Genomic DNA, 12,407 nt, shown 5'->3' with positions numbered 1-12,407 from the left:
CCAGGGCATTGGTCCTTGCACGTGGAGAGCTTTAGACCATCATACACAGTGGTTAGGTGCCCGCCCAGATTCCTGGTACACTGGAGGTGGCACAGGAGGGCCTGAGGGCCTGACTGGACCACATTCAGCAACCTCCATTCAGTCCCAGGAGCCCAGGGCATAGGAGATGATTTCCAACACACCCACGGGAAGCCTTGGAACAACACTTGAAACATGGAAATATAAGAAAATGACAAACCAAAGACCAAAATGCAATCTCAAACCTCCAGCCCATCCCAAGAAAGCTAGGAGCCATGTACATAGAAGAAAATATATGTCATACACCTGAAATACCTGAAATAATAGCAACTGAAGTAAAGAAGCAACTCCAGGAAGCTTTAAAGGAATTCAAACTAGAAATAATCTCCCAGGTAAAAGAAGAGATGATAAACGTAATGAAGGAGATGCTGAATGCATCTAAAAAAGACACAGTTAAAAAATTACAGGAACAAAACAAAAAGAATCCCTGGATGAACAATATAAGAAACTTCAGTTGCCCAGGTGATAGGTCTTGTTGCTTCTGTCTCCTAGGTATGGCTGGTCACTAGGACACCTATTTTAAGAACCAATCACAGACAGCTAATTACTCTACCTCTGTTCCCCTCCTTTGCAATCCTTTACCTGATGTTATCAGAAATAAAAGAAACAATGAACAGAGGAAGGAGTACAGCACATGACCACAGAAGACAACTCCTCAGATTTTCTGGTCTGTCTTTAAGAAATATAAAAAGTGTATGGAGGAAGACTGCATATGACTCCTTAATATCATTCTTAAAGCTGTCTAGGCAGTCAGAACTATCTTTCTCAAGATTATACCCAATAATACGTTTGATCAAGGTTCAATTTACAAATACCCCGATTTCTATATTTGGTACCAATTTCCACCAAAAAGAACTATGACTTCTTACAAAAATGACTAGCCAGGTATCTTAGCCTAAGATAAAAAAAAAGGAAAAATAATTGCAATGCACTAAAACATATCAAATATGCTTAAGTCCTTGAATTTAAAAATTATTCTTAGTAGATAAATAAACATCTAACTGGCCATCTTTGCAAGATGTTTGGAAACCAAGTCAATAAGTGGAACCAAGGAGGAAAAAGAAAAAGGAAAGGAAGAAAAATATCTAAATTTGTATAAACACACTTAGGATAGCTAAGACAATTGTGCTATAAATTCTATAAATTTGTAGAACAAAGTAGTTAATATTCGTGGGATTGGAACAATTATGCAAGTTTGTGTCTGGTGACCTGAGGAACTCTTGAAGAACACTATGTAAAATATCAACCTTAGTTCTGTTCCTACCACTGTGTTTTGAAGGCCTATATCGCCATTGTTTTGAGCTCTTTGCGATTGCTATTTATTGGTCTTTTTTGTTTCTTATTTTTCTAGTTATTTATTTTGTTTTATTTTGTTTTTCCCTCTATAGCAGAAAGGATAGATATACATGTAGAGGCTTATCCATTCCTAGAACTTCTAAACAGTTTATGAAAATTGATTAGATTGTGTGTCATGAAAAGAACAGCTACTTTGAAGAAAAACAGACATTATGGTATCTGTTGCTGATTCCATATCATCATGCTGTGAAATCCAGCAATGCTTCTGTTCTTTTTTCAGAGTGATTTTAGTCTGTTTCATGTTAATTTCAACATACATGAAAGTGTAGACATCTATTTTGAAGAAAACAAGAGACATTGTGGCAGCCATTGTTAATTTTCCTATTGTCTGGTTTTGAAGGCCTGTTATACCTTTATCACTCTCCTCTGATCAATTTAATACTATTCTGTTTTGTATTAATTCATTGTGTGTGAAGATATGGAAACTATTTAGAGGAAAACAAGAGACACTGTGGTTGCCATTGTAGACCTCCTGTTGTCTTCCTTTGAAATCTGTGTCACTTCCATTGTCTGCTTTTGACTTGCTTTGTTCTGTTTTGTTGTGTTTGGTTTTACCCCTTTTAAAAGAAAAAGAAAAAAAAATATGTGGACCCAACAGTGAGAACCCAAACATTTACATTTAGCTTCCATATGCCCAGTGGTTTCCAAAGGGTAGCTGAGGGGATGTGTCTCAACACAGAAGCTGTGCTAATAAGAATTGATAGAACTTGAACAGCACCAATTTATAACCTTTGGTGTGTTAATTGATAGAACCACTGGACACCAAAGGGTGCAGACACCACAAAAAGAGACTGCACCAGACATCACAGAGCTCCTGACAGAACACAGCACACATGGCAAAAACATCAAACCTGAGCCCGATCAAACTCCCACATCTCAGTACCAAATAATTAGAATCATGGGACAGATTAACAGTTTAAATGATTAAATTAGCAAATTCCAAACTGTGGGGAAGTCTATGGAAATAAAAAGTAAAGCTGATTTCTTAAATAATTTTCAAAGTGGAATAATAAGCAGAGTGGAAATCTATAAATTAAACAATGACTTTTTAAAAAGAGCAACCAATTTGTTTACCTTACTTGGCTCTTGATTCAAAATGAGAAGACTGCCAAAGCATGGCATTTCTGAAAAAAACTAAAAATCTGAACATTGGCGGGCTATTTGGGAGTTCATCTTACAATTCTTTTTAATTTAAGCATATCTGAAAATTTTCATAAACGGATTTACAAATACAGTACATCACTATATAACTGTTTCTTTCAATGACAGCCTTACATACACTGATAGCCCCATAAGATGGTATTGTTTAGTGAAATCACAGCCATCTGAACTTGTGTAAGTTTAATCTGTGATGCTCAACAACAAACCACATAACAATGCATTTTTCGCTGTTCTGTCTGAGTGATGCATGTTGTTTGTATGTTCGCATGCACACAGACATATAGCACACACATACACATACAAACATATATGTATATGCAGGCACACACACCACACTCTAAGTGTTTGCTGATGATAGTGATTAGAGGAATCTTTTGAGAATGAAAATCCCATGGGCTTTTATGTGCTGAACATTTCCACTCGTTTCTCTGCTCTAATGTGCAAAGAATCATTTGCTTTTCTCCTTACAAATCTGTTCGCCTCTTTTTCTCCCCCACAGACATACAGTCTACCTCTATGAAGTTGTGGTGCAAAGTTTGTGGTCTCAATTATTTATAGATTTTTCCTTAGAACCTAACCAATAATTGTTCTCAGAACCCCGGCATTTTCATGGAAACTGCAAGTATCTTTTGCAATTGTATTTTTGGCAGGAGGTTTGCAAGTAAGTACTCTGAGAGCTGTATTCAGTTCTCTTTGCCTGATCAGCTGCTTTCCTGTAACTCATCTCCGAGATACACCGGCATTCCCACATCATAATGGGTTGCTAATGTTATTCCTAAATCTGCTTCTGGAAGTTAGAACTCTGTTTCTCAAGATTAGGCCCCATAATGTTCTCATTCAAGGTTCAGTTTATCTTGTGTAGCTATCTCGAATGTTCTCAGTTCTTAAAACCCTGAGATCCCTAACATGCCACTGAAATACCCTGATCCTTCTAAGGCTTTAGTAACATAGGATTTTATTAAATTAAATTATATGGTTGCAGGAAACACAGTGCATTAGGGCTTAAACCACAAAATATGTATACATTTTTTTATCACATCTGAAAATCATAGTTTTTCACAATTTGTGGATGCTCTAGGAACATAACTCTCATGGATTTCAGGGTTCTGCTGTATATCAGAAAATAAAGTGTGCTTTATTTCTCATGAAGTGACCATGTTTATGTCCCATAATGCGACCATAGGCCCTGCACTGTGTGCTGGGAAAAGTGGTGGTAACCGAAGGTCAGGCTAGGACAGGCCTGGGTGACTTGGTTATCAGCGACAGCCTGGTCATTAGAAATGCTGAGATCCTGGTATCAGTGAGGCCCATTAGCACTCTGACCTTCTGAGGCCCAAGTGGACTCATTTTATAGTATTTTAAGCCTTATTAAATGAAGATCAGTGACAACTTGAAGATTAAAGAGAGAGAGAGAGTGTGTGTGTGTGTGTACGCGCACGTGCGCATGTGTAACCCCACACAACCACACCACAGAACATCCTGTCTTCTGATGAAGTAGAAACTGGCAAACAGAGCCTCAGGCTCCCTCTGTGGCAGCAGTGACACTCCTGGCTATCAGAGGTCTGGGTCATCATGCCTTGGGAGGCAGGAATTGGAGAATAACTGAGACCAAATCTATACTTAATGCGCCACCTTTGGGAGAGCATAATGCAAATGACTAGGTCTTCCTGCTCTAACAGAGTTACAGGCAAAGTGACCCAGGGAAAGTAGAACTGGCTTCAGAGGGTGTAGGAAGTGCCTACACCTTGGTTCAGCCCCTTGCGTGGCTCTGTGACATGGGCCTGGACCTACAGAACCTCAAATCATTTATCTGGAGAGAAGTTACATACAAACATCAGTCTTCCCTACCCCATATTCCCACAGATCAGCAGCTCCCAGCCCTAAGCACCTTTCCCAGAACTTCCTTTAGCCATAGGAGAAATTGGTGTCCAGGTCAAAGACTGGAAAGTACTGTCAACACTCGTCAACACTCTGGATTCATTTCCAGAGTTACTCTGAGACTGTACCATGTGTTCACCCAGGGCCAGTGGATTATGTCCCAATTGCCCACAATGACCACTGAATTCTCATTGCCCTGGGCTTTCTTTCCTTCTCTGTCTCAATTTGTCACTTCCTACGTGATAATTTCTTTGATTATCTCCCAAATAAGCTCATCAATCTTGGAATCCTGACCTTAGCCAAGAATAAAAGCAATGCCTACAGGACTGATTGGGAAGATTTATGTGATCCTTATGTGATCATACGGAGAAAGACTGCTCATTACAGGTTGATACTGCTGTATGATGCAATTGTTTCCCCAGTGGACCTCATAACCCTTCCCCAAACCCGGTGTTCAGCATGTCTTTGAACCCTCCTGCACAGTTTCATGTCAGCAGCAACATAGGCTGGTGACCAAAGACAGAATTATGGCAATTTAGTAAGGTTTTATCTAGCATGGAAGTTTTTAATAAGTCAGAGTGTGTAGGAAGACACTCAATGGTTGATTTACAACCTCTTGGCTAGTTAGTCAATTGCTTCTCAGGTGAGATCACTTAGGCAGGTATTGCATGAGTGGTTTTAAAGGGCTCTCAATTGGATCTTGGGATGCACTGTGTCCACCCTTGCAGCCTGGCTTTCTCATTAAGAGCCTGATACACAGAAAAGTCATTAGCAAGTACATCAGACCATGTGGAACCTTGTAAAGTGAGGGAAGAAGCCACATCCAGGTTACAAGCTCACAGCTCTCTATTGTATGAGGTAATTACAACATGACTCAAAAGCCTAACTGGAGCACATAAGACCCTATTGAAAGGAGGATTTCAGAAGTAAGAAAGTCTAGACTGCTGTGTTTCATCACTGCATCTTCTGCCACATTGTTCCTTCCAGTTATCAGAAAACTAAAGAACAACCCTGACACAAATGTAAAAGTGACAGAATGCAGTGGAGAGTTTTGTTCACCAGGTATTCTAGCTGAGGATTTCTTTTAGAAATAGTTCAACCCAAGAAGACATTCCCAGGGGCTGCCACATGCTCCTCCTATGGCCTCCAGGGACATCTATGATGATGCAGAGCCACCTGGACCTCTCACTCCTGACAAAGGAGCCCTCACAGCTGCTGGCTGGGTCTAGGAATGGGTAGTCCTTTCTCCTGGAGAAGAGGAGGCCTGCTGGAGATCAAAGGGGCAGAAAAGACAGAAACCTAAAAAAAATTTAGGAGAGAGTAAGTGAGTCAAGAACTCTTCTGGCATGTAAGACCAAAGACAATAAAGTGAGGATTTACTTTATTGGTCATAATATGAGTGATCAGCTGGATCCCTTCTTATTCTTTGAAAGTGGCATAGGAAGGATGGCTTTACTTTTCATTATTTTGGTTGTGCTGCACAATTCTTAAATGCAAAATAAAGGACAAACTGGACCACATGCTTCTCTGATTTGTATCCAGGTTAGTGTGACAGGGATAAAGTTAGGTTGTACATCTGGATTAAAGTAAAAATAAGAACAATAACAAACAGGGGCGGTTCAGATATTCCAAAGCGTGGCATCACCCCCAGAAAAGGACTGAGTATTTGAACTTCTTTTAAAAATGGTTAGAGAGGGCTATCAAGAAAATTAAATGCAATATAAGGTACATCAAAGTGGTATCTTTAACAATGAAGGGACTAAAGAGAAGACCTCAAGATTGAAAATTTCCTCAAATTCCAAAGACTAACATCTATGAAGTGGAGAAGAAAGATGTCTGTCATGTTACTTACAAAGGACAGAATAAGAAGCAATGAATGGAACATATTAAAAAAGTATAAGCTTATTCCCAATGAAAAGGCATGTCTAATAAATACCTATTCAGTCCTAAAAAGTGGAAGATTTTAGCAATTCTTAAACTACCACCTGCAGGCAGTTTGCAAAGGCACACCACAAAGGCTGACGTGAATTATTCATTAAAACTAACAATCACTTGATGGATTTTATTTTACAGACATGATTTCTTTATGTTGTCTCCTGTGCTAATCAGAAGAAAACAGTGATCAACTCCTTTTGTCTGAAATACATGATAACATGTTGTTTCCCCTATCAGATCCCTTTACTAAACATCCTAAAGTCACTGGCTGTGATTCAGTTTCTCAAAGTCTAGTCCAAGAATCTTTTTCTCTTTGTCTTTTTCACTTTTAGTAAAATCTGTTTACCCTTCTTTGAAACACACAAGTACTGGTCTCTGTAAAGGCAACATCCCTGTTATTCCCATACAGAGAGTATCCACACTTCACACCAGCATCAGCTGTATGCAGTGCACAGGTCTCGCCTTCGCTGCCCCAGGCCCTGTGATCCAGTATTATGTCAGCTGAAAGAGGAGCCCTGCAGTGGCCCAGAAGTCTCCTTCTACAGGAGCCAACAGGGAATGACTGTGTGGCCTGAGGACAAAGAATTGTCCGCTGAATAAGGACTCACGGTGGGGCCAGGAACCCCAATGCCTGGGTCACCACGGCTGCCAGGAGAGCCAGGAATCCCAGGAACTCCTCGGTCCCCCTAGAAAGAGAAAAAGATAAATAGATCAGTGCTGGGAAGGAAAGGTGCAGGGTATAAGAGAAAACATGCTACTCCCAGGATGCTATGTGGGACTCTGCCACACCCTCTCCTCCACCTGCTCTATGGGTATTCCACAGTCCCATGAAGACACCCATCCTCCTGTGTCCAGTACGGCATGGACCCCAGCTGCCAGCTACAATCATACACCTTAAGACTGGCTGTTCCTCAACCTTGATCATGGCTCCAAACATGATTATAATACCATGATCTTCCCCCACAGGGTGATTACAGTGCAAAGGCACTGTGTTTTTCCTAAGGTATCAAACCTCCATCCAGATTACATACATAATCACCTTTCAATTCAGCACTCAAATCTCCAGTCATTAAGTCATCAATTTATCAAGAATTTACCAATACTGCATTTTGCAGGCTTGGCACTGAGTGGCCTAAAAAAGACTGAAATAGAACCTCTGCTTTGAGCACAGGGGTTAGTAATGTGGACTTGGGGAACTGGATTTATGTTCTAGCTTCAACATTTATAAATTGTTGATTTAAGGAAGTGGGCAGTGCATTGAATGCATGATCAAAAACATGATGAATGTTAAAAGTATTTTTAAAAATATAAGACATATTTCTATTAGTCTGCCTCAAAATTCTGTTTGAACAAACTTCTAAAGCAATTCTAGAAGCCCTCCTTCATGGCTTTAGTTGTACTATCACAGCTGCTTTGATGTCCTGAATAGATGAAATCATTTACAGTTAGTTCATGGTCAATCTAACTCTGCAGAAGAACCATGGTGCCAGTGTTAATTTGGTAGGTGAAGACACACGTGGTGTTTTGATGAGTCTGCCTTTCTGGTAGATGGCACTCAGCAGCAGCATTTACCCTTCTTTAATTACCCTTTTTTAATCACCCTTCTTAAGACATGAAAGGAAATTTGCAGAACTGTTTCAGACAGTGGCAAGAACAATGAGATAAGTGCATCTGGAGTAAAAGGGAATGAGGGAAATTTATGGCCATGCCTTTTACTATGATCATTTTGTTTGAGTTTGAACATTCTTTGTATAGCCTGAGCATGTCTCACACTCAGGTGCTGAATAGCAGCCACCAAGCCAGGAAGTGCTGTGCTATCAAATGTGGTAAAGCAGGAAAAGTGCCCAGCATGGAGCTTGGTACACGCTTGGCACAAACCTGCCATGCATTTGCTGCTCTTATCCCTCGCCGTTCTGGACTGGACAGGAAAAGAAGAGAGAAAGAGGACAGAGAAGGAAAGGAGTCTTGTTTGCCATTTCCTGAAGAAGAAAGCTAGATCCAATCATATACTGCCACAATTTCAGAGCCTTCAATCTTTAGAAATAGATGTTGATCCTAAATCAAAAAATATCATTTGTGCTGAAGGCCACTCCAGTCTTTGGTTCACTCCTTTTGTATAAATACTCATATGGTTTGCTTTGTTTTGCTTTTCTGAGGTGTGGAGTGCTTTGCCAGACTCATAGTAAACATCACCAATGTGTCCCAAACATATATGTGCCAACACTCCGGCATAAGAGACTGTCCTCCTGTACCCAAGAGGTCAGCTGGACTGCGACCCAACCTGAGACGGAGGTGGCAGATGAGATTTCTCCAGCCACCGAGTATCTCTGGGATTGGTTAGCTCATGGGACAAATGGAAACAGCCTCAGGAGGTGGTCTGAAGAGCTGTGAGATGTGCTAAAGCTGATTGAAGGTAAAACTCAACATTGCTGGCTGCATAGTGCTTTATAAAGCATTAAGTTTTGAAGCATTGTTTAAAAATTTGCACTAATAGTGTATCCTTTACACATCATTTCAACTAGATCTTTAAGAAAGAAAAAAAAAGCAGCTTTCAAGATAGCCAGCTTTTCTGCACTGTGACTATGGCTTGGATGAGAACCTAAATTCTATGTTTATTCAGCTCATGCTCTGTTTGTTCACTGCAAGCAGCAATTTGGATTCCAAGCTCCATAAAGGACTCAGGTGTGAGGCCTTCAATTGTCAGCATTCAGTGCCCAGCTCTGAAACAAAGTGTCCTTCATGTGGAGAGGGAGGGACAGGGTTAGCAAAATTCTCCCAAAACCTCAGAACTGAGATCAATGTCCTTAATGAGGCTCCCGCAACACCCTTCCTCTTGATCCTTTCTTCTTCCATGGTGGCCCTGCCACCTACCGCTCTTGATCCCTGGGAACCAAAGAACCCCCCACCCCACCCTCATCCCTCCCAGTGGTTCCTTCATTTTTTGCAAATTCCCAGTCAGTGTATTCTGTTTTTTTTTTAGAATAACACGGTATGGCTGGTTCTGGAAAGTACACAATGCCTGGAATCATTAGGAAATCTAATTTGTATGTATGAGGCTGGCAGAGAAGGAAGGAGGCCCAGAATTAAGACGAATATGGAAACATAATGAACAAAGAAGGAACACAATCTCCAGTTTATCTGTCACCAGCTCATTCTGACAGTGGACTGAGTCAGATAGGGAAATTTCAGGTCTCGAGGTACAGGTCCAGGACAAGTTCAAACTTGTTCTGTAGCCTTCGGTAAGTCTCATAAAAACTCTGTACCTTAGGAATCTCATCAGGAGAGTAACAATATAATTAGATTCTCCCAAATTCTCATATATTTTATGAGGAGTCAATGGAAAGGTAAATAACTGTATATAAGATCAGTAGTACATTAAACCCTGTATCTATATTATTAACACTTGATTAGAGAGTTAATAGACTGAAAAGTAACACACGTAAGTGTTAGAGAACTCTCTGCTCTTGCACCTTGGCTGTTGTTTTATTTTAATGCATATTTCCCTGTTGCTGTTTTCTGTTTTAACCAAGTTCCCCTTCTCTTCTCAAGGCCAGCAAACTCTAAACTCTGCATGTGAAGCCATTCAAACAACCTAATCTGTATTCTTCTGAACTATGTTTCTACACCTCGGCTTCTTATACAGATGACTGACTTTGCTCATCTACTCAGGTTCTAATCTTCCAAACACCTTTTAATGTACTGAACTAATACAATCATCCAATTTTTACTTGATTTTGTCTTCTCTTTTACCTTTATGCATATATTTGTACATGTCTTCATTAAATTTAATATTACAGTATCCCGTGTCCATTTGTCTAGCTTGCCATCTGAATTCTCTGTAAGTGGCTTAAATGTAGAGACTCTCTACTCATTTGCTCATTCAGTAAATATTTATCAAAAGCCCAAAATAAATCAGAGTCTAGGTAGTAAATATTTCAGTAAATATTTATCAAAAGCCCAAAATAAATCAGAGTCTAGGTAGTCCTCTGTGCACAGTTTAGGGTCAGGACCTGGTGGCAGCTTTTACTGACTACTTCCTGAACACAGGAACAAGTTATCCTCCATCAGGCTCAGTGCCTCAGCACTAAATTCAGCCTTTCAGCAACATAAGCTTTTTCCAGAGGAAGGGGCAGAATGCAGAACCTCCCCTGGCCCAGCTGCCAGCTGAGTCACTTGAGTGCTTTTCTGCACAGTGGTCAGATCTGGCCCCATCTCTGTGTGTGTGTGTGTGGTCTATTGTGATGCTAGCAATTCCCCCAAGAAACTACTTCACAGCTTAATGAAAAGACACTTTTAGAAAATAGCTCCAAGAAGCCAGTAAAAGACTTTAGTGCTCTGTCGGCAGAAGCAAGAAAGCTAACGTGAAACAAGGAATGATGCAAGTAAACAAAAATCCATGGCACAAGGTCCCCAGCAGAAATCGATGGGGTGTTTTGGAGTTCTGGAAGGAGACTGGCATTTACAGAGCAAAAACTTCTGTGCTATATGATCATTTTTCTCCTGAGTAGCCTTTTTTGGTGTCAATTTTTCTTTACTTCTTTATACAGATAAGGTTCAGGAATTCTGAGAAAGACAGACACATCTGCATTCAAGTCATCCGTCTTGCAGGCAGGTGAGCTGGGATTCTAACCCATGTCTATAAGAAGTCAAAACCTATGCATTTCACTGGAAGCAAATGCCACTCAAGAGCAGAGAGACATCTTTCAGAGTCTCTTGTCCTAGAATATTACCCAAAAGTGTTATAAACATCAAACCATAATGACGCATGTATGTCTGAGTTTATAGCAGTACAATCCACAACAGCTAAGCTCTGTAAACAGCTCGGTTGTCCATGAACAGATGAATAGATATTTACACACTATGATTATACACTATGGACTTCAGCTATAAAGAAGAATAAAATTATACTTTGTAGGCAAATGGATAAAACTTGATACCATGTAAAGTAAATCAGACACTGAAATTCAAATATTGCACAGTTTCTCTTAAATGAGATAAATAAAAGTAAAATAAGAGATGGTATGAAAATAAAAGATGTACACTTTGGTGATGGGGAAGGGGATCAGAGGGAGACAGGAGAGTAGGGAGGGTGATAAAGGGATTGAAAATGATCAAGGTATTTTATATAAATGTACCAATTCTCCAAGACAAATGTAACCTGTGTGTACTGCAAATATACACTAAAAAGTAGTCAAGAAGGGCTAAGGATGTACCAATACAGACCTTGGATAGGTCCCTCCCCTGACTCTCTAAAGGAGACTCATTATGGATTACATCTAGATGTTCCCCCAAAGCCTCATATGTTCATGGATGGAGCTGTTCGGAACCAGATAGCTCTAAGGTGTGTGATACTGGGATTAAGGGTGTGTGGTACTAATCAGTCCACTGAGTGGAACTGGCAACACCCAAAAGGCTGATAGCCCGGATGGGATAAAAGGAAAGAGAGGCTGCTGCTGCTGCTGCTGCTGCTTGTTGCCTTCTGCATGTCATGCCATGAGCTGTTTCTCCTCTGTGATGCCCTTCTGCCATGCCTTCCTGCCTTGGATCCAGCTGACTCTGGATTGAGACCTCTATAAACAGGGAGCTAAATAAAATAAACATTTTATCTTTAATTTTGGGTGTCTCAGCAATGCAATGCATTTTGTCTCAGCAATGCAAAATATAACTAAGACATAACTCTTTTAACATCCGTCATGCTCTGCCTGGGATGGTAGAAGGCACTGTCCCTGGGATCTTTTTCCATTTCTCTCTTCCTTCATGTTCCCATCTCTACCTTTCTTCTTCTCAATGAGCAACTCATCCTTCAACTATATGCCTTCCTGAATCCCAACTTAGCTTCTCAGCATCCTACTATGAAATTTCTATCTCTAAACCACAATATAGCTTACAACTTTACACAGCATCCAGTGGAATAGGTGAGCTGCTTACTCCCACATTTTAAGTAGGAGAAACTTTAGCCAAAGGCACAATATGACATACCCTGAGCCTTATGGATGTGA

The 12,407-nt window shown here is 40.3% G+C and overlaps 1 protein-coding gene across 2 annotated transcripts in view; it reads right to left on the bottom strand.

The window, feature by feature from the left end:
• Positions 1-12,407, bottom strand: part of Col22a1 (collagen type XXII alpha 1 chain) — a 264,966-nt gene that overhangs the window by 70,001 nt on the left and 182,558 nt on the right. For both annotated transcript variants that reach the window (XM_013156221.3, XM_023566502.2), the window contains exon 40: positions 7,017-7,094. In XM_013156221.3, coding sequence (XP_013011675.1) covers positions 7,017-7,094 — 78 coding nt within the window. The remainder of the gene's footprint in view (positions 1-7,016; positions 7,095-12,407) is intronic.

Source organism: Cavia porcellus, unplaced genomic scaffold, assembly GCF_034190915.1.
Source record: "Cavia porcellus strain 051 isolate PalLab524CR breed Dunkin Hartley unplaced genomic scaffold, mCavPor4.1 scaffold_19, whole genome shotgun sequence".
NCBI classification, from domain to species: domain Eukaryota; kingdom Metazoa; phylum Chordata; class Mammalia; order Rodentia; family Caviidae; genus Cavia; species Cavia porcellus.
The sequence above is the reverse complement of the archived record's forward strand: the minus strand, read 5'-3'. Positions and strand labels throughout refer to the sequence as shown.